Source organism: Aulonocara sp. 'chitande type north' Nkhata Bay, linkage group LG13 (genome assembly GCF_057382095.1).
Source record: "Aulonocara sp. 'chitande type north' Nkhata Bay isolate Kocher_YH1m ecotype deep benthic linkage group LG13, A_spYH_male_GT1.1, whole genome shotgun sequence".
Lineage (NCBI taxonomy): Eukaryota > Metazoa > Chordata > Actinopteri > Cichliformes > Cichlidae > Aulonocara > Aulonocara sp. 'chitande type north' Nkhata Bay.
The window spans coordinates 14,335,762-14,358,893 of record NC_141356.1 but is presented as its reverse complement, the minus strand read 5'-3'; the positions used below and the strand labels follow the sequence as shown (position 1 = coordinate 14,358,893).

Here is a 23,132-nt window from a genome sequence, read left to right as displayed (position 1 = left end):
GGGCAAAAAGTATGAAACATAAACTGAGGAAGAGACAGAACATGATATTTAATGAAAAAAAATCTACTTTAACTACATTAGTCCACTACGACAAAAAACCCTATGATGGGCTGGTGAGGCTGAACCCTTCTGCCCAGCTAGGCTAGGCCGCAGCTGCCTTCCACCCTAGTCAGATAAGTAGTTAAAAAATGGATGGGTGAAGATGTGATTGTAATAACAGCACTGTCAATGTTACCAGTGCTTTCCTCTTTTCATTTGAAAATGTGCAAAAATGGTGCCAGTAAAATCTGTTGTGCGAAGAAAGGAGCAGCATGACACTGCTGACATCGGGTTAATGGTTGTGTCAGAGATGCTTTTTTAACCCCACTGCAACTCTCAAAAAGCCCACTGCAGTCTTCAAAAAGCTCTTTGGGGAAAAGAGGACAGGACAAAATGCTCTCATTTTAAAGGTTGCACAAGAAGTGCAAGAACACACACACGCACGCACACACACACACACATCCAAATAATTTGTACTGATGAGGTGATAAACACAGAGCTGGCATCAGGTTGCTGGTTGTTACTACTGATCCGTCTATTGAAAAGCTAATTTGCCCAGAAGAAACGCTCAGAAGACATCTTCTATTCACATAATAGTGTCACAGTGACTTGTAAAGGGTCTAACTATCACCCAGCTCTCTTGAACACCACTGAAGATTTGTCATAATGATAAGAAGTAGACTATTCCTGGAAGGGAAGGCTGTCTGGGTGGATATGTTTGAAGTTTTTTTTGTGAGTGTGTGAGTGTTTACATTCAGTCTAAGGTGAAGAGATGGGGTCAGTTCAAGGGTGTCAAAACAGGCCTTGCAACTTACATTTGTATTGTGTAACATCAGGTGCTGGTCTTAGTTTATATTTAATATCTAAATCTAAATGCAAATTATGGTCTAGTTCACCATCTACATCTCACATGAGATTAAAGACTGCAAACACATCTTTAGCTTAGCTTAGTTGCAAGAAAGGTTCAAATTTCACAATAAAATAAGTTTGCTATTACCACAAATAGCTACTAGGTTTGTATTTAGATATTATGACTGTTTACTGTCCACATAAAAGCACATGTAGATGTAGATATTGCACCCCCAACCTCATGCACACAAAGTTATTTGCAGGTCAGGTCACTGCTAAACCACAGGTAGGTTTAGGGTTAGGCTGCATTTTAGCAAAACAAGCATAACTTTCAAAAGCAAAAAGATCTTATCTTTCAATCAAAGTCTCTGAGGTACAGTTTGGCCTTGCAATTCTTCAATTACTAAATTATGTATAAATTCCATATAAAGGGGAAGATATGACCCCAGCCATAACCCTGACACAAAGCCTGTGATGAAGTAAATGTGAATAATGTCCTGTGTTACCTGAGCCACAGGGGGCAGTGTTCATGTGAACTGTGCACAACACTGCTGCTGAAGAGTTTAAGAAAAGTGTCGGCAGTGACAAAAAGGGCATCCGCTGTGTCGTGACAGGTTAAAGTCCTCAAAAGCAGAGCTTATAAGCATGAATTAGTAAGTCTAGTACATCCTAAGTAGTGGTAGTAGGAGTGCTAATGAGCTCGATGCTCAGCTGAGACATAGTGTCACACATAAATGACCAAAACAAGGTTGCAAGATTGATATCTATCAAACTGATTTATCCATTATTACTGCTAAAACAAAGGTGGTCACTTTACATACAATAGGACAAAAAATTGATAAATACAAATAATTTTTATGTCGCCACATGTGAATGTCAATAGTTGCAGATATAACAGATGTTAAAAACTAAGACACATGGGTTGAGTTTGACTGATTTTCATCTCTGCTCTCAGTCTTCTAAACCTCAGTCTGTGTCTGCTATTCTCTGGCTGTCTTCATCTCTATCCGTCCTTCCATCGTTCTGTGTCAGTCCATCTGTCGCTCTCTGTCCTAAGCACCGAACAACAAAGGTTCATTAATGTACCTGCCTGGTTTCTGGCCATCCCTGCTTCCTCTGATCTTTCCCTCTTAGAGTTCATTAAAAAACACTCACTCTCCACTGCAATCTAACCGGGTCTTTGCATCACAGCTACTTTTTTTCCCCTTTACACCAATCTGTTTCAACGTCTGCTTCTCTTTATGTAATCTTTCCTTCACTTTGGCAAAAAGAAAACAACAACACAAATACCACCAGCCATCTTGTTATCACAAATACTGAAAAAAGACTTTTTCACGTCTTCCCCTCATCATCTCTAGTTTGCTCTCCTCGCCATCTGCATTTCCTCGTCCTCTCCTTCTCTGACTTCACTTTTCAGCCTCACAGTGTATCGAGCAGAACGAGGCCTTGGCGCTACTGTTGTATAATGTTATTTACATTTCTCAGCGGTAATTAGGCCGATAGGGGAACGGTTGTGATCCCACAGTCGATTAAGAAGAACGAGGAGGGCGGGGCGGTTGTAGGTAGAACATAGGTCACACAAAGTACAAAGACTTTTTTAGGCATAGTGATGTCACCATGAACTCAGTGCCTCCATCAGGTTTTGGGATATCTTATAATGTAGTCAGAAGTTTAAAATTAAATTGAATAAAAATGCATAATATAAAAATCGACCGCAATAATTATCAAAATCGATTTATACAAATAATATAATAAAATAACTTAAACAATTAGTAAAATAACAAAAATAAATAATCCAAATGATAGTTTTCTCAAATTTTTGAATTACTCACATTTATATAAAATGAATCAATACAAGCACTAAATAAAAAAAATCCTATAAATATTATAAATCAAAGAAAATGGATGGACGGAGGTTTTTACAGTTATCACTTTAGAAAAAAAATAATATTTCAAATTAGCACAATCTCTCTTAGACAGACAGACACACAAACACTTGCATAACCACGTTCCATGTATTCACCACCAAAGATTTGTGCACGGCACAACATGTCTGGACAGGCTTGTGTACCGGAGGCCTGCAGGTAGGGGCCACTGAAGCGTCCCGTCCTTAGACCTCACCGAGTTAAAGGGACAGACCTGGTTACTGAGGTGAGATAAGAGTTTTTTTTGGGGTTCTTTAAAAAAAATCATAATTATTATTTTAAAGTGGAGTAATGTTTCTAGCTTTGTATAACCTACAAGTAATTAGTAGGTTATATTAAAAGTAGCATCTGCAAAACCAAGGCATGGTTGTCATTTGGACAAGGGTGGACTGGAGATGAGTCAGGGCCTCAAGTTGAGGACTTCAAATATCTCAGGAACTTGTTAGAAGTCGGGAAGAGAGAAGATGGACTGAAGGCAGCGTCTTCAGTGCAAAAAGTGTATCAGTGCGCTGTGGTGAAGAGAGAACTGACCATAAAGGGGAAGCTGTTGATTTACTGGTAGATCAATGTTCCTTCCCTCGCCTATGGCCATGAGTTTTGGGTACTGATCAAAAAAAATAAGATTGTGGATACAGGTGGTGAAGCTTTCTCCAAGAAAAAGGTTGAGAAGCTTGTGATTGGGGAAGGTTCAGAGGGAAGCTGCTATGTCTTTGCATAGTAAGAAGCCAGTTGACGTGGCTCAGGCCTTTGATTAACACACCTCCTGAACACATCCTTAGTGAGGCTGGAGGAGGTGGCTGAGTAGAGCGAGGTCTAGGCGCCTCGCCTTAAACTCCATAGTGGAAAACAGACGGATGGTGAAAACACCACAAGGAACAGAAATCCTTCTGCAGACACTTAAAAAGAATGGCAGAATAAATCTCTTGGATTAAATTCTTCAGTTTAAATCAGTGCCACATTGTATCGTCACGGTCAGACTAGCAAACTGAGTCGATACAGATCAGCCCAGTGAAAGGCTGAGTGGAACTGGCGTTTTGCAAGAGGCGAAGAGTGACACCGCTGCTGTGTCTGTGTCATTGTAGATGCAGGATGTAAATGTGGGTTTGTTTACAGAGCATTCAGTGCGTGTTCTAAGAAGAGTGAGGTGGGAGGGTGAGGGGAAGTAGATGGGGTCAGTTGGGTGAGGCAGGTGATGAAGGTGGGGGTTCCACAACATATGGAATACACATCACTGATAAGGATCAAAGCTGTTACATAAGAATCGCAGTCCCTTTGTCTCAATCAAGAACACAGTTTCAATAACCGCTGGTGGGTGTGTGTGTGTGCGTGCGTGTGTGTGTGCGTGCATCCGAGGATGAATCTGATAAGAAAAAAATAGGAAGAACAAAATAAAGACGAAATAATGCAAGACACAAATACGCAATGCAGTCTCGTCTCTATGACGTTTTCTATCGTTCTCTCCGTCTCTGTCGACTCCACACACGTTTGTGTTCGCTTTGGAGGAAAATAACAGGAATAAATAAATTGAACAGGAAACACCATCAATTAGTGTAAGACTTTCCAGAGCATTCAGAGAAAATAAATACAGATGCAGCTTGCAAAATATCTTCTATGCCTCCTCCCTGACATATCTGGCTCCCACTGGTCCCCTGTAGAATTCCAAATTTTTCACTGCATATCTTGCAATGTATGTTCAAACATGAGAAGTAGAAGCAGAAGCAGGTGAAATAATCTCTTTACCGGTGTGTCATAATTCTCTTCCTTTCAAACATTTTTTTAATTGTCTACTTCTTCTAGATTTTTAAATATAAAGAAGGTGATTATGGTGACACTCCCCCTTTCAAAACATTAAAAAAAGGTCATGCAGCCCCCTGAAATGTCTTAAAAATAGTATTATATGGATCACTGGCAGCAGCAAACACACCTTGAGAAGCTACTCAATTGATGGTCTGTTGACACAGAAAAGGAAAAGAACAAAGAAGCGCTGTTTTATCAAAGAAAGTTATTCCCAAAAGTGAGGTCATGTTGCTTTAAATGAGCAGGTTAAGGATTCTTTCACACTTCTGACTTTTTACTTTGATGTTAACCTAACTTTGAGGCACGAAACCTCACCTGAACTTCGGTCCAGTGACGACAGCTGGACCAGATCACAAAACTTAAAGATGGTTGGTTTCAATTCTAGAGTGGAAACTTAACTGAAACTCTGAAAAATGTTGATTCTTTCCAGATCTCTTCAGAGATGATGACAGAAAGAATGGAAGAAAAACGATACCACGTGAAGATAAGGAAACTATTTCAGCAAACCAATCCCTAAAACAATGTAGAGCAAGAGAATAAATCCATGCATTTATTATTTATACATCCACTTTTGCAGATAGGAAGCTACCTGCTGAACTGACAACAGTCTATGTCAGAGGCACAACCTTCTATAAACTGAGGATTCCACATAAGTAAAGTTCAGTGGTGTGGTATGATTGAAATATGAAATATAACAAACTGAGAAAAACTCACATGCAGTAGAATCTGACCATTAGTGTGAATTATGTGTATAATGTATATAATGTATATCATTTTGACCCTGTGTGGATTAGAGAAAATTCTAAATATTATCAAAGTTGTGCACCCGATTGTTTTATAAAACCATAAAAGTTAAATGCTATAGAATCATTCCACCCTGCAAAAATTACATACCCCCCAAAAAATCATAGAAAGCCTAAAATTACCATGACATCTATGGCCGTGACAAGTGTCTGTGAACTTGTGACCAGAGCTATACAGACAACACACATATGCAGTATGTGTATATTCCATTTCCTGTCAAAACATCATTTCCTGGAACATAAGCTGAATTCTAGGAAGTAGACTTTGTTAGTACCTGTAAGAACTGCACAGCAAGTCTTCTAAAATAAATGCCTCATTTACAGCAGACCTATAGTGTACAGTGCATGTAGTGAATATATAGTGTAACTTTTTTAAAGACTGTTTTAATGACTGAAGTGTTATCTCATACAACCGATTCCTGTCTATCTACATGAACACGAAATGGCTATTTTTCACTTTTAAGACACAAAGGTCAGTAATGGATCAAATTATTTTGCCGATCACACCAGACACCAAAGTGTGAGAGATATGCATCATAGGCTTTTACGCTTTTACGGCTCCTGTGTGACCAGGCTGAACTCTGGATGCTGGTGGAAGAACTGGGATGGGACAGAGTCAGCAGGCTGTCTTTTCTCACATGTTGGACATGATGGGAAATTCTCTGCATCAGATGCATCCTCACTACTCAAAAGACTCTGTTTGTTTCAAACAAGGGTCTGAACCAGCAACGTCAAACATGCGGACCTAAGAACAAAAGTGCACTGGATGGCTTTTTGAAAAGTGTGAATAAAAGCAGAAAAGTCATTAATAACTCCAATTTTATAACTAAGTGCGCTGGTAGTATTGATGTGGGGTCACTAGTGTTGCTAAATAGCAGTGAAAATACATGCACATTAAAAAAAAACAACTTCCAAATGTGAAGTTGCATGGGTCATAAATAAGCAGCACAGCAACTTTTGTAGATGTACTGTGATCCATAAATTTTAATGTGCATGTATTGGCACTTTTTCAGAGTAGAAAAATAGAGATTTTTAAAGTAGTGTTTATCTTTCATCTGTTTGGTAAAACGATGGTTCATTAAAGGTGAACAATGCTTGGTCTAGACCATTTGAGGTCAAATTGAGCCAACTACAATGACTTTGACACCCTTGGTGTTAACTTTAAATGGTCTGGTAGAGCGTGCAGGAGGCAGAACACATGGCGTTCACTCACTCAGTGTAAATTCACTGGACAGCTGCCTCGGCTTTTCACACATGGGCATGATTAGATATTAAATTGTAATTCGCAGTATAGAGGGATGGCAAAGAATTTATAAATCCAGCAGAACATTTGCATTCTCGTACTCAGCTCCACCAGGCTGTGAAAGTGCACACATGAAGGCACATTGACACTGATGAGTGGTTTTAGCTATTTCAGGAAAGAGCTGAAGAGATGCTGTATTTGTAATAAAAAAATAAAGGTTTCAGCTTTTTTTCTTTTAAATAACAAAACCTCTCCAACTTTCATGCTTACCTCGCTGACTGTGTGTGCAGCTTGTGTAAAGCACCTGAACCTCTTCAGGTTCAAGCTGATCAGAAAGAAGTTTGCACCTCAGCGGATTATGTGTCCTGCTCTCTTCTGCATTTTAGAAAGGACACACCTGGAAGTAGCTTTATCATAAATACACACGCTCTCACACATGTGCATGTACAAAGCCACTATATGGTTCCCGACAGGAACATTTATGTAACGCACAATAGACAAAACATACAGAGGTCTGAAAGGGGCGTCCCACCCACAGCTGCCCTTTGTGTGTCTGTCTGTCACAGCCAACTTAAAGTATTGATGGATAAAGACGCTAAAAGTGGAGATGATGAAAGCAGAGTAACCTGTGAATGACAGAGCAAGAAGACTGAAGACTGGTGCTTCGCTGCTTTAGTGTTAAAGCTGCTTGAAATATTTTCTTAAAAGTCTTTCTTAGCTGCCTGTTTAACAGCACAGTTCATAAAATGTTGCATTCAGCAGATATAAAATATGACAGCTGAAGACGATTTGATCCAAAACATAACGAGAAGTTGTGATGTGTTCTGAGAAGTGAATACAGAGCAGTTCTCTTATTATAGTTCTTGTATAGGTTGACTGTCTTGCTATAGTTCTCTCAGTCTATTACTGCTCTGGATGTGTTTACAAACCTACACGGCATGCTTAGCTGTTAACACGTCCTCCTTTATGGCCTATTTAACCCTAAATAATGAACCTAAAATACAACTAGGTCAAGGGGTGGACAGGTAATGGCCTTAGGCCGTTTTCACACATGAACTTCGAAGTCTGAGAGGATCAAGTTGGGATATTTTCTCCACAAAGTCACTTAAATCCTAAATTTGAGCCACCTCTCATTCAAAATCATCTTCTCAGAGATGTTCAGGCAGCTTCCAACAATGAAGCGATTTTTGGATCACGCTCCGGAGGTCCTGGTCTGGCACCTGTGATATCTCTGTGGACCTTAAACTTGCTATCATCGATGTCGTTTTCAAACAGACAAGACTTTCATGTGGAAAATCGCTGCTGGTTATTAGAACTGTGCGTCCCACTACAACTGAAAATTTTTCATCATTTTGCTAGACCTACCACACTGTAAGGGAGGATTGAGGATTTTTTTTTTTTTACTTTTACAGGATTGTGCACTAAGAATGTGTACCCCAGGTTAAGTTGTTGGGGTGTTACTGCAGCATCCTGAGGGAGAACATTTGACAGCATGTCACAGTGCCATCTTGTGTCAGCACAGGGCACAATGATTATGCAACCCACATTCGCCTTTGACCTCTCACCCAGATATACATCCCTGTGACTTTGTCCACTTTCTGAAAATCTAATTTAAGGTTTGCTCATTTGACACTGAAGTGAATCCAGCAGACGTCACAGCGTAACAAGTCCAAGGGCCAAGGTGGCGTGCTTGAATGGAACTTCAGCTACCTACTGTCTTTACAGCAGGTAAGGGTTTTGACGTTTGGAGAACCATCATTGAAACGTTTTGATCACACCTCACTTCATTTGCACTGGTGGAAACACTCCACGTGGTTTAGCCAGGAGGCCTAAGGCGAGGAGCCTGACTGTGAAGGAGGCACGTACCTCCCAGTGGTAAATGCACCAGACTATTAGCAGCACCATTTTTACCTCTGAGCAAGCCAACATCACTCAGGCTTTGTTCTAGGAATAAGGCAGGTTAAATATCAGCTAATGTTCTATCCAACATAATCCCCTGCCAAGCACAAAGGTTCACTGCTGCAGTGCACGTGTGAACACAAGATGTACGCAGTTTAACCCAACAATCGTTTTTCTATTAAGGAGAGGGGAAGAAAACAAAAGGAAATTACAAAAGAATTAACAGAAGACTGCCTAACGGTTTTTCTCAGGTTTTAAATGATCTTTTATCCCCTTTACTAATAATCTAATAAGACTAAATAATCAAACTTAGAAGAGCAGTAAAATCTTTTATCCTGAACATGTAAGTTATTTTTATCTTATTTCTTCAAATTCAAGATGCAGCAGAAACAAATGATCAAAGATTTGGATTAAAGATGTTCAAAAGAAAAACAGCAGAGAAAAAGCTCGAGAACAGCCTGCAGTTTGATTCAGTTTTTCCTGTGATGTTAAAACTTGTCGGGTGAGAGTTTCCCTCTTTTTTTAAATTTTTCTATTTTCATTCTTTTTAATCTGTTGTACTTTTGAAGTTTTCATCAAGAAACAAACTGCAAATGTTTTCTCCAAGAGAGCTTGTCAGCTTCGATGTACGACGGTACAGATTCTAATTCCAATGCTGCCCCCTGGAGGTGCAAATAATGTCTGCATGTTTGTGTGCGTATGTGTGTGTGTGTTTGTGTGTGTGTGTGGGGGGGTCCCTACTTTAGTCTGGAAGCAGCAGAAGAGCTGTGTCAGATAGGGGTGTCTCCTGGCCAATGCTAAGATCCGTTTCTCAGTCATGGTGCAGTCCACGTCGTCATCCTGCAGGATCACGTCTTTCTTCAGCACCTTGACGGCATAAACCTCGTCTGTGCCCTTCATCTCCGCCAGCATCACCTGGTCACATGACACAAACTCGTTTGTGTTTTCTGGTCCATCCTTTTCACTGCACATCTTACTGAATTTCACAAACAGAGCTGCAGAGGAAGTGAGCCCACCTTTCCAAAGCTTCCTTTCCCCAGAACTTTGATAAACACAAAGTCATGCAGGTTCATCCTCTTGGCCTCTGGAGCGCTGTGACCTTTGACCTCGCCATTCGCCTGACTTTCTTCGCTTTCCTCTCCGACGCTGTTCCCATCACCTCCTGTGTGCGTGTCACACGTTACCGTGTCCACAGACGAGGAGGAAGACAGTGGGTGTGTTTTGTGCTCCTCTCCGCGGTGGTCAAATGACAGAGCCTTCCGGATGTTCTCCAGCTCCTTCACGTCTGCAAGAAACCAAGAAAAATAAGAGCTGTGCTGTGTGTCTCCATTCTGTTTGCTCTTCAGAGTTTAATAGTCAGAAAATGTGCCTACCCTGATCACACGGGGAGGTGGGGGCAGACTTTGAGCGATCGTCTTCTATCTGAGGGATCCCTGATAACGGCTGCTGAGGATCCTGAGCCTGAGTAAGCTGTTCACAGAAAACATGTCCCCATCAACATTTTCATCAAGAACTTATGATTCACGGTCGGTATGTTAACACCACATGCAGGCGACAGCAAAAACGCTCATCTCAAGGCTTCATAACAGGACTTCACACAGCAGCGGTTGACACCATAGTGCGTAGATCCATCTTTATAGTACATGGTTTTTGAAGGACACATCCCCAGTGGGTACGCCCCTCAATTAGTTTCCACTGTTTATTCAGAAACACCTTCTTTAAATACCATTAAATATAAAATTTAGAATAACTCTAAAGCCTCTTGAGAACACTCTGGCATATTTCCAAACCTTTTTCCGTCTCTGGGCGCTGTTAGAGATCTTGTCTGGAGTGACTCCGAGGTCAGACAGGACTTTAGCGATCCCTCTGGCATCAACGCCACAGTTTGGAGCTACGTTGCTCTCACAGCGTCTGTGTACGTTCACCTTACAAACTGGGAAACAAAGCAAGAAGAGTAAGAACAGTTTCAGAACAGATTCTAGAAAGAGTTTATCCGAACGATAATATACAGACATCTTTAATTTGCTTACAGTTGTATTAACTAAAGAATGTCACGTGCTCACTTGTACCTTTACACTGGAGTCCCTGTCGCATCAGACCCCACAGCAGAGACCCACAGTGGTCACAGAAGGTGAGAACTTTAAAGTTGTGGATGCTGAACTTGTGCGGGACATTAACGCTGAATCTCTGAGACCCCACCTGTAGGATGCACCAAAGGACAGTAAGACAAACCTGCAAGGATCTAATGTTAGAGTGGTCCCTGAACTTTCTAAGAATCCGTGCGTAGGTTGTCAAAGTGTTTCACATCCGTACCTCCCCGACCATGTCATCCTGCTTCTTCATGCCGGCACATTTGGTAATGATCAGCTCATGGCAGCGCTTGTGGACAACACAGGTGCACACTGCAGCAGGTACACACATACAACGCACGCATTAACAGGTTTTACGTGTGATTAAAGTGCAGCCACTTGTAAAGGTAAATATTGTCTTACCTTGACACTGATAGCCCTGCTTTCCTAAAACCCCCCTACAATCAGACAGAGATAAGAGAAATGTTTAAAAAAAAGTGTTGTGGACTGCTGTCTTCATATTTTTTACATAATTTAGAAACTTTGATTCCCTTTTTCAAAGTTTATGTCACAATTTTAGAAGATTATTTAAGCTGTATTTAATAGAAAATAGAATATCTGATTGTTGCAGTACTTTGATTTTGAAGGTCAAGCTTTATTGCAAGCCCCACAAAGGTTATGAGTGAACATCAAGGTCTGAATGATTATAAACTAGTCCATTAATTTGTTACATCAGCTTCTACCAGGGCCTAGAAAAACGGCTTATCTTTCACCTGTATTAACTTCTCTTTACTTTGAATTTATAATCAGTCTTTCACAGATAAAGTCCTGAATGATGAGGACTTATTGTATTTGCTCAATGCAAATACTTTTTTTTGATTTGTCTACTCTGTTCCAAAGTTTGGGTTTTGTCCTGTTTGTTGCCACTTATCTTTTTCCTGCTTAACTAACTACAGCAGGCGCTTAAACCTGAGGCTGGTTCGACTGGAAGTGTCTCCCATTTAAAAGGGAGTTCTTTCTCAGTTACGTCATTAACCAGTTGTTGTGGTTGTTTTTCTAAAACCGTGTGTCCTTACTTCCAATTTAAAGCAAATGTGTTTCACTTAATAAAAGAGAAAGAAGCGCAGCTGTAAGCCAGTTTGTGGAAAAAGCCTTTTTGTGTTTAACATCATGCAAATTCTGCAGCATCTTCTCTTTCTCCTTTGGCTTTTTGTTGCACACATAAGGGAAGGTAGAGGTTGGAAGTTTTCCTCCTTCTAAAATTCTACCAGGAGGATGATGGGAGTCTAGTATTATTCTTCGGCAATATTCAGTGGATTCTTCAGCCTCTGCAAAATGATGCAGTCTATGCTGGTTTCCGACACATTTATACACGGCCAAGAAACGAAAAGTGGCGCTGTTCTCAAACCCACTGAAAGGGTGTATTTTTCAGAGATTATTTCAGGATATAACAGTGAGCTTACACAAAAATTAAACAGACTCCTTGCAGTTTTTTTGCTGATTCACCACATCACAGACCCTGACCACTCGGAGACTGAAACACAGCTCCCTTGTGATTCTGATTACACATCAAACGTTCTTTCAGAGCGCAGCTGAAAGCGAGCGGAGCACCGAGGCCACATGGTTTCCATGTGAGTGAAGCTAATAGCCGTTTGTTGGGATGGAAACAAACACAGCTGGCTTTGTTTGTTACTCCCCACTTCACAGCATCCACTGTGCTTACGTGTAAACAAGAGAGCAGGTTATTACTGGGAGAAAATTGGGTTAAGGAAGTGAAGCAGTGAACACACATCAGTGAAAGGCAGCTATTGTAAAACTGATGTTTACATACAGCTGGTCAGTTAAGAAACTTTTTCTTTATTAACCTATCAACACTTCATATGTTCACTCTGAACCACCCTTGGCATTTTCAGTGAGAGACTCTGGATTCATTAATCTTTGATAGAAGGACTCGCAAATCACACAAGTGAGCCTTGCTTTCATCTCTCTGCACTGCTGCCACATTCCCGTCCTGTCTTCAATGCAGACACACTCTCATCTACAGTTTGTTGATTATTTTTCTTTCTTTATTTACAGGTTTCTTTCTGCCGACCTGTAACGACTGTGTGCATATTAATCACTCTATAGACATGAGCGTGCATGTGCTTCTAACCAGATAAAGTCCCTGCAGTGTGAGCAGTACGTGGGCTGTCTCAGGTAGGTGGCCATGAACTTGTGTCCGTTGACTTGGTGGACTCTCCGACGGACGGCACCTTGACGCTTCCTGGGACGCATCCGCTGTCGAAACACACGCTCCTCATTTTCGATAGAGCCTGCCGCTGCTGTACGAAAACACAACAAAAATACAAGAAGGATGTTATGTTGTGTTACAGTTATGGTTTTATTTCCAGTCTCTTCAGTAAGCCAAACTAATGTGAATAAGCTCCATTCATTCCGCTTTTTGATAGTCAGTGCTTTATAATCTTGGTTACTCATGCTGGCATCTCCTATAAATGAGCAACACCTGCACGATTGATGATAAATAAAAACTGCATTTCCAACAAGTAGCCAGTAGATGGCAATGACACTACAGGGCTGGCAGTGTGTCCCTTTGGTGACAATCAACGCATTAGTCCTTTTTCCTTAAACCAAGTCCCAGTGTTTGTGACCTCTGCTTTTCTTCTGGTTTAATTACTCAGGGGTTTCCCAATGGCAGTGCAGAGGTTTCAGTTACTGCCTGATCTTGTTAATTACACACACATTTCATAGGATAGAGGTGGTGAGAAATAAAAAAAAAATAGAAATGAGGTTATTTGTATTTATTAAATAGACCAAATTGTTCAATTTGATGTGTTAATACACCCAGATCTATCAGATTGTGCCATTTGGATAGAAGAACTCCATGTGGACTCCCCCCCCCCCCCGACTACAAGCATTATCACTCACAACTAAACTCCGAGTACTGTGTGTTACATTCCACCTGACAGTGTGTATATTTTGGAGACGACTCAAACTCTCCGCTCACTGAGAATGTTTAAAAAAAGAACAATTGAATAATTCAGTCCTGTGATATAACTGATTTGCATTTTTGATATGACCGACGCTGCGCGAACATCTGTCTTCTGACTCTGTCGGCCACATGTGCCGTCGAGTATGCATTTCCAGTTTCCTCAACAGCCGTGGCTTGAGAACTCCAAACATCCTCTCTCTTTGATCTTACATTATTCAGCATTCAACAACGCTCATCGTGTAGGAAAGTAAAGCAAAGAGCAAAGCTCATCTGGGACCCTGACAGAGCAGCTGCTGCCAGTGACAGCCCAGGCTCAGCTGATATCCTTCAACACACCCAACTGGACAATCTCAAATAGGGAAAGCTACTTAAGCTACTGCAGCATGCCCATCTGCAAGCTGCTCTGCATCCCAACCCCACCACATCTCCCTCTTTCCATTTAATGCTCTGACTACATCAGCGTCATATCTGCTGTCACTGATGCTTGTTCTGTTCTGCGCTTTGTTCTCAACTTTTTTTTCCACTGGCAACACCTGCAGCACTTTATCTCCCTCCCTCTGGAGGAATATGAGTTCCCAATGCTCCCGCAAATACATGAACTTGAATGCATGAAAACTTGGTTTGCTATCTAAAAAAAAGACACGTCTACATCAACTTACATGGAACCTGCTGAATGCTATTACGCTTAATGATTCTTGTTCATGTATATCGCATGTTTGCTCATGTATTTGGAGGTTTGAGAGATTGGCAGTGAAGCATTTTGCCTCTCTCTCCAAATACTAGAGCCAAACATGTGACAGATCGTTACACTTATTTCTATTTCTTCAAATTAGGGGAGTTCCTGGACTAATCTGATAGTTCTTTAGGTGACAGAGAAAACACTAAGAATATTCGAGTGGTCTAAAAGACAGAAGACACTTAAAACTGAGCAGATTGTAAATGCACAGTTTCCTGCGTAACCATATGTAACCATTCTGACCAGTATAATGCTGGTTAGTGCGGTCATAATCGGTTTACTTTCCACCTGTGCTGTCATAATCGGTTTACTTTCCACCTGTGCTCGATTATGACTTCCATTCAGATAGAGTGGGAGAGAAGGTAGTAGGAAGTGGGATGATGACATCTTCAAACGGGTAACTGTTGTTGTAGATTAATACTATAAGAATAATATGTTTAACCGACCAGTATTTCTGGATATGACTGGACATGCGCATGCCTGTTTTAACACAGTGTTAGCTTATAATGTGCGATTAATCACCATTTAAACTACTACAATCACAGTTAAGGTCAAATACAACAGTTGTCATGTCTTTTAGAGCTTTTTTCTTGGAGGTCAGAGGGTCGAAAAGTCTGGACAAGTGAAATACATCAATTTCAAAGTCATGATGTTAAAAAAAAGGAGACAATTAGTATCCACAAACATGAAGAGATGGATTTTTTTGGGTGAGTATTTCACATTTTGCTGCTATGCGGTGGTAGCTGACGGAAGACACTAAAAGAACAGAGAAAGTGAGAAAGAAAGCTACTGAAATAAAGACATAGACAACAATGCTTTAGCTGGGGGAGAATTGCAAATCACAATCTGAAGTAAGTACAGAACAATTTAGGACCTGTGGTTAAACTCACGTGCAGTATTTCCCATTCAAATTTGGCTGGTTTGTGTAACTTAGCTTGAGTTCTGCTGTGTTTTCTCAGAGTGAACCCTAGTGATTGTGGTGATGTACTAACTGAACTTTCCTCTGGTATCACCACCTTATCAAACTTTACATCTCCAGCAGCACTACTCTCTAAGCCTCAAAGACTTAGTCTACATTCCTTCCTGCCTGTCATGTTCTGCTTGTCATCAGTCTTACTCCTTCAGCCCCTTTGCCATCAGCATCGCCTAGCAACTGATGACTGCTGCCTGGCAACAGTGTTAGACTTGGTGTCTTACACTAGGGAAGGAGTCAGGGTTGGAGGTTGGCAGCGGTAGAAAGGTTGCTCCTCTGTCATGTCCTTATGACCCCAAAAGTTAGACTTAAGTAGGCCAATGCTTGCATCGTACTCCGAGCTCTTTTACCTTTTTTGGCTTTCAAAGTCAGGAACATATTGACAGATAGTCTCTGATATTTGTTGAGATGCAGCACACTAGTATCAAATGTTACCTTGAAGATTAAATGCCTGAAGAATTTTGTGAATAAATCTGAACATCATCTCCCTGCCATGAATGAATTAAATCTCTGAATCCTGAAGGATATCTGGATGCAGATTCATTTGTAACATTGTCTGAAGAACACTGGCCTGGTGTTCTTCAGCTCAGTGTTGATGTTCAACACTTTTATGCTCGGCAGCGCCAAGCTTGCTTGCATTTTCATGCAAATGCATCCACAGTGTTTCAAGTAATTTGGCAAATGAATAGTCAGACAAACCAAGTAATCACATTACATCCTGGGTGAGTGAAGGAGGTAAACATAACTGCAAAGCTAAGTTATGTTTATCTAAAATGTAGATATTTATTGTTGCAAGGATTTTAGTCCAGAGGGCCCGGTGGCGCCAGTGTCCGGCAGCCTCGCCTCTGTCAGTGCGCCCCAGGGTGGCTGTGGCTACAATGTAGCTGCCATCACCAGTGTGTGAATGGGTGGATGACTGGATGTGTAAAGCGCTTTGGGGTCCTTAGGGACTAGTAAAGCGCTATACAAATACAGGCCATTTACCATTTACCATACTGGCATGATATACTGGAAATGTTTTGGCTCCACATCCATGATGTGAAGCTCAGACTCCTCAGGCCAGGCAATCTAATCTTCCTTTTTTGGTTTTGGTGAGCATGTGCAAATTGCAGCCTCGCTTTCCTGTTCCTAGCTGACAGGATTGGTACCCGGTGTGGTCTTCTGCTGCTGTTGTTGCCCATCTGTTTCAAGGTTTCAAGGCTCACCTGCATACCTTGACTGTAATGAGTGGTTATTTGAGTTACTATTAGCTTCCATCAACTCAAAGAAGTCTGCCAGTTCTCGTCTGGCGTCTGCCATCAGAAAGGTATTTTCACTCGGAGAACAGCTGCTCACTGGGCATTTTCCTCTATTTTTGGACTATTTTCTATAAACCCTACTGAAAGTTGTGCAAGAAAATCAGAGTAAATTAGCTTTCTCTGAAATACTGAGACCAGCCCATCTGGCACCAATGATTATGCCACGTTCAAAGTCACTATATCACCTTTCTTTTTTTTATTGTGTGCTTTTTTTGTGTGTGGCTTTATTTTGAGCCCCTACTCTATTAACCTATTTCTATTCTGATGCTCAGTTTGAACTTTGAACAGCAGGCTGTTTGACCATATTCCCATGCATAAATGTGCTGGTTTCTGCCATATAAGCAGCTGAACAGGTATACCGAACAAAGTATTTGGTTGGTTAGTTTATGTTGCATGTATTTGGTTAATACGATTTTTTATCAATAAATTATCAATAAAGAACTCACTAAATTGTTGTGTGTCCTGGAGGAGGCCATAGTCAGTGTTTACTTGTAATTTTATTTTATTTTTTTGCTGTTGTTATTGTTTCTTGTTCTGTTTCATATTAATGTTAATATTTAGTCAACACAAAAGTGAGGTGACCCACTACTATCAGTATACGGTATCCCGTGTGCCGACAAGTCTGTGTTGAGCATGTGCATCTTAAGCATCATGACTGCAATTGCAGTAGATCACAAACACACAGGCACATAAACTTACTGTATGCCACTGCAGAGAAACAACAAGGAGCAGAGTCCCAGCAGGCAATATAGCTTTAGAGTCCATTTACGAAACACAGAGGGAAAAGGAAAATTAATATTTCCTGCAGAAAAACCTAATGAGACCTCTTTGTCACTCTCTACTGATCTCCCTCTCAATCACTTTCAATGATGTAACTGGTCCATTAGCGAACACTCCACTTTACTAATCGATTTATCACCCCACAACCACTCCCCTTCTCCTCTTGCGACCTCTGGATAACTCCCTTTCTGCCTTCTCTCTCACAGTCTCTCCAACATACCGTAAAAATGCAATTAGTTACAGATTAGATGTACCAATGTTAACTTTTCACCTCTGGTTCAACATTCTGTTAATAGGAGGCCCAATTGAAAAGCTCCACAAGTATGAAGAGAAATTTCAAAATAAAATTTTCTACAAAAAAAATGATTTGCAATATCACTGTATTTTGCTAATTTGCGTGCGCATATCACTCAGTAGTTACATCTCCACAACAATAGAATAGAATAGAATAGCTCTTTATCGTCACTGTTGCAAGAACAATGAAAGGCAGTTTGGCATCTCTCCATGTGTGTGAAATACACGGTTAGTGTCCAGGGTGCGAGGGGTCTTTGATGATGATATTGACTTTCTGCTGAAGTCTGCCAGTTTAAATGTCTCCGAGGGGGATTAGTGAGGTGCCAATTGCCCACTCTGCTGCCCTCACCACCCGCTGCACTTTCCTCTTGTTGTCCACAGTACAGCAGTTGAACCTGAGTGTGCAGCAGTAAGTCAGAAGGGTCTCGATGGTGGAACGGTAGAAGTTCACTAGCAGTCTCTGGGGTAACTGGGCATGACGCAGTTTCCTGAGTAAGTACAGCATTTGTTGTGCTTTCCCTACCTGGTGGGAAATGTTTGTGGACCAGGTAAGGTCGGCCGAGATGTGGACTTCGAGGAACTTAATTCCTTTCTACCCTTTCTACCTCCTCCCCATCAATGTAGAGGGTAGAGTGCTCAGATCGCCTTGTTCTCCTGAAGTCGGTTACCATCTCCTTGGTCTTGGTTGTGTTCAGATGCAGGTTGTTGTTTTCACACCATTGCTTCAGATGCTGAACCTCCTCTCTGTAGCTGAAACATTGTTGTTCTCGATCAGTCCTAGGATGGTGGTGTCATCAGCAAATTTGCTGATGGGTTAGGGTCTGAAGTCCGAGACTGAAGAAGTCACTTGGATGAGTGATGAAACGTTTCTCCCACAAAACGCTACGTCCAGATGAACAGAATCAACTTTTGGAGATTTACTTTCCTGGATGATTGAGAATGCATCAAGATATTCAGGTATTGCTACAAATTACCCAAACTGGCAGAACTGGCATTTCGAAACAAATTAATGCACAAAGCTGTAAAGGATGTCACCGTGGCTACATCCATCCGGTGGTGTAATAATTTCAGATTTTCATTGCATGATAGCAAATATAATTCACAAAAACAATAATATTGCAAAATTGATTGAAAATCTGAAAAATGGATGCGATCGGTCAAAATCATCCTCAGCTTCATTTTATTTACTTAGCTGAAGCAAACATCAGATATGCAATGCTCAGTTTTTATACTGCAGTAACTCAGTCAGGCCGTGCACAAACTGAAGTCACACCTGTAAATCAAAGCTCAGTGTAGAGCCACACAGTTGCAGTGCTATGGTTAGCTTACACTACTCAAAATGGAGAAGAAAAATCACTGCAAGAGAAGACAATAAATCAATAATTAAACTAAGTATTAATTCATCAACAGCTTGCCCGTCTCCAATGCTTCACTCAACACTGTAACAACAGCCTAACTATACTTTTGTATATGACTAAGGAAGCAGGTTTGCTGCGGGAAGTACCTCGCTCCACAAGTGAGAAGTTGCTGCAGCAACAGAAAAGTGAACCGGTTAGTGGTTGTCAGCTTACTTTAGTCAGGCATAGTGTGGTTGCAGAGTAATGGTTACTGAAAGGGAAGAGAACCACGATAAATTGGAAAGTGATTCTGCTGCCCTAACTGGGCTGGGCTGATTATTTTGTCATGTGCGAATATTTGACATATCAGTTCTTCATTTTTATATATCTTGAACCTTATGTCCATCTTTTACATGCAGTCTATGGGGCCTCAGCATTTAGTCAAAGCATCAACGATTATAGTCTTGTTGCAAGTGTAAGTACTAGTTCTGTATATCACATCAGCATCTGCACTCCTTCTCAACTACACTGTTACATCTTTGTTTTGCAGTGAAACATACAGCAACACGTAGGAGTACAAGATTACAGCTCGAGGCTCTCTTGAAGCACTGTGTCTCATATCTTAAATGATGAGGTGATCTCTGAGTTTACAGTCAAACTCTGATTGCATCATTTAACTTATATCGAAGAAGAGCGCTGGCTGCACAATATCATTGTCATAGAAACACATAGGGAATCTGACACATCTATTTCCTAATGTAATGCTGCAAATTCTGTGCAGTGACAGGGTGACTCACTCCTGACTTCACGTTCTCACTGAGTAACAAAAACAAAAAAGAGAAGTAACTTAGAACTAAACACACATATCTGTTGGTTCATCTAACACCAACATTGTTTTTACATTCTCTTTGTTCCTCTATTCCTAATTCCAAATAATTGTCATTTTTAAAGTGTATGCTGCATTATAGAGCAAAAACCTACGTTCTCTTAATACAAATGGAGCACTATGCTTACATTATTGCTTTCACTTTCCTTTCACTTAATACCCACTAAAAGCTCAAAAACTGCACATTAAGATGATTGGAGAAAGGATGTGAAACTATAATGACGATCAGTATTAGTGCAGTCATTTAACAAAGGCTGTGCAGACTGTTCTGGGTTTTTTATATTAGATATTTTTTTCCTTAATCTGATGGACTTTTATAAATCAAGAGGTTCAAACTTTTTTGTTTAACGACCATTTTAAAAAATGAAATAAAAAATAGCAGCTTTTTGCTGATGTTTTTACAATTTTGCCATCATTCTGTGTTTCTGGGAGACTTTACACATCATTATTTTACCTATTTTACCTCTATCAGAAAAACTATATGGACTGTAATTTCTTTTTTTATGACAGTTTAAATTTTAGGAAGGCTTTGAGTTGTGCATACTTAGGGCATCTCTTTAAGTGACAAAGCCAAAGCTGTCTTCTACTCTTTACATGCACTCATTCCCTTCTTCTGACTGTGCCTTTGCTAGCACTTAAAATAATATTGTTAGGTTGTTTTTAACTATATTCACTGCATGTTACAATTCGAGTATTTTATTTTAAAACTACATAACATGTGTTTGTCTCTATGCAATACAACCAGAAAGTCCAAAGGATGTACCCTAACAACACAACAAGGAGGGCCAAAGTGGTATACTTGAGCTCCTGCAGTTAGAAACTTTAACTTTTTAACTGTTTCTAGCTGCATGATAAGAGACCGTGGCTCAAGAGTTGGGAGTTGGGAGTTCGCATTGTAATCGGAAGGTTGCCGGTTCGAGCCCCGGCTCGGACAGTCTCGGTCGTTGTGTCCTTGGGCAAGACACTTCACCTGCCGCCTACTGGTGTTGGCCAGAAGGGCCGATGGCGCTTCTGTCAGTCTGCCCCAGGGCAGCTGTGGCTACAACTGTAGCTTGCCTCCACCAGTGTGTGAATGTGTGTGTAAATGGGTGGATGACTGGGTGTGTAAAGCACTTTGGGGTCCCTAGGCGGGACTAGTAAAAGCGCTATACAAATACAGGCCATTTACCATTTAATGGTGTAGTCTATGCTTTTATTTTAGCTCTGGCATACCTTTGAATTGTACTTACATATTTAACTTCACAAATATATCACTACTAGCGTTGTTATTACAAAATGCAAAATAACAAATGATTGAACTGTCATTGCATATTTATGTATCCTATTACTCTGTCCCATCTTAAAGATAGTGTTATTAATATCCTATTTATCTTCAATATTTGTTATATGAGCTTATTTGAATTTTTTGATATAATTTATTAAAGTTTATAAAACATGCTGCAAATATGTAGAAGGACTTTGCACACATGCAAGGTGTTTTAATACATCTGAATGTGGCAACACTGGTTTTCTGCAATACAAGGAGGAGAAGGTGTGAATGTAGCAGCAGCTGTGAGAGTCAGAGTGACTTGACAAACACAGGCTTTTGCCTCAAAATACATCATCATCATCATCACTTTACACTGAAAGCTCCTGCGATAGTTACACAGCAGCTCTTAACAAGAGATAAGTGAGACCGAGAGCAGTCGCTCTGTGTTACATACATGACAGACCCCGCTGAGCTTCATAAAACAGTTTCACTGAGTTCTTACCTTCACTGGAAGATCCTGATAGGTCAATAACAACATACACCTTCCCCTCTGGTTCCAGGTCAATCTGCAGAGAGAAAGGTAATGAGGAATAAAATAAGAAAAAGACAAAAAGAAGGCAAATACAAAAAAAAATTAGACAAACTCTTACTAAATGATGCCAAATTAGCAGCTCATGCTGCAGTGTACTCATAAGAGTCAACTTAATTCCTTTTATACTAAATGAAACTGAATTATTTCCTGAAAATAAGAAAATGATTCTTTAATAAATAATAATTTATTAACAATGCTTCTCTACTTTTTTACGTGTCAGGACCATTCACTCATCCTACACAGTTTTCCAGGGGTCCATAAAGGACAACACGCATAAAAAAATCACAATCCCCCAGAATAAAAACATTTAGAGATAAGATAAGATAGATAGAGATACAAAGCATTGCAGTTATGAAAAGCATTAAACAAAAGACATGCAAATATGTAAAACATGTCATTTTTCTCAAAGTATCATTGCACGTTTAAGGAAATTGGTGTTTGCAAGGATGTTACGAGGCAGCTAAGGCAGCTAGTTAGCAGAGTCAATAAGAGTAGCTTATGTAATGTTTTGGTTGTTTATTGTATTGTATTTATGCTTTGTTTTTTTTTAATGATAGTATTAAATGGGGTTTTTTATATACTCCTGATAGAACAATGAGTCATTGCAAACCTGATGCAAAAATAATATCTATCAAAATATGAAGCTGCTAGACTCGCAGAGAGAAAACAACTGCGATAGATATTTCTGATTATACCGCCCAGCGCTATCTATGTTGGTTAGATATCCTGAGTAAGCGGAAAATCACACTGAATGAGGCCCGTAGATTCATGTGGTAAATGGTAAATGGCCTGTATTTATATAGCGCCTTTACTAGTCCCTAAGGACCCCAAAGCGCTTTACTTATCCAGTCATCCACCCATTCACACACAGGCGATGGCAAGCTACATTGTGCTCAGATAACTCTTAAGTGGTGTGACTCAGCAATTTATAACAATCAGGCGCTATCAGTTTTAAAATGCATGAACTTCATGCAGCAGTAAGACCATTTAAATATATATGATATAATTCCAATGAAAAATTATTTAAATGAAGAAGTGAGAAGATGGGGGACACAGGTTAGTCTGGTAGGGATTTAAGCCCCGATTAGGGTGCGTCTTTGACCAAACGGTACATCTTACAAGACCATCCTCCAGACAATGCCTGCAAGTGAAGCCAGAAGCAGAAGGTTGCCCAGGCTGCAGCGGACTTGCGTGCCTCAGGAGACCAACATGGAAACCACAGGGCGAGTGAGCTAAAACCAGCTGCAAAGTTGTTACTCTGACAAGCGAACAGGGCAAGAGATGCAAAGTGAGATGTAGACAAAGGAAACCATTAAAAATCCTTGCACAGCTTCACCTGAAGGCACCTTGTGAGTGTTGCATCCTCTAAACACA

At 40.5% G+C, this 23,132-nt stretch overlaps 1 protein-coding gene across 2 annotated transcripts in view; it reads right to left on the bottom strand.

The window, feature by feature from the left end:
- The window catches only part of LOC147315833 (protein kinase C epsilon type-like), a 96,738-nt gene that overhangs the window by 32,642 nt on the left and 40,964 nt on the right, over window positions 1-23,132 (bottom strand). The window contains exons 2-10 of one of the 2 annotated variants that reach the window (XM_086258789.1): window positions 21,669-21,732; window positions 12,777-12,945; window positions 11,048-11,082; window positions 10,869-10,957; window positions 10,625-10,754; window positions 10,346-10,488; window positions 9,929-10,025; window positions 9,572-9,840; window positions 9,297-9,470 (exon numbers count right to left, since the gene is read on the bottom strand). In XM_086258789.1, coding sequence (XP_086114915.1) covers window positions 9,297-9,470; window positions 9,572-9,840; window positions 9,929-10,025; window positions 10,346-10,488; window positions 10,625-10,754; window positions 10,869-10,957; window positions 11,048-11,082; window positions 12,777-12,945; window positions 21,669-21,732 — 1,170 coding nt within the window. Of the gene's footprint in view, window positions 1-9,296; window positions 9,471-9,571; window positions 9,841-9,928; window positions 10,026-10,345; window positions 10,489-10,624; window positions 10,755-10,868; window positions 10,958-11,047; window positions 11,083-12,776; window positions 12,946-15,239; window positions 15,437-21,668; window positions 21,733-23,132 lie in introns of those variants that run through there. The other variant, XM_086258791.1, reaches the window with a different exon arrangement.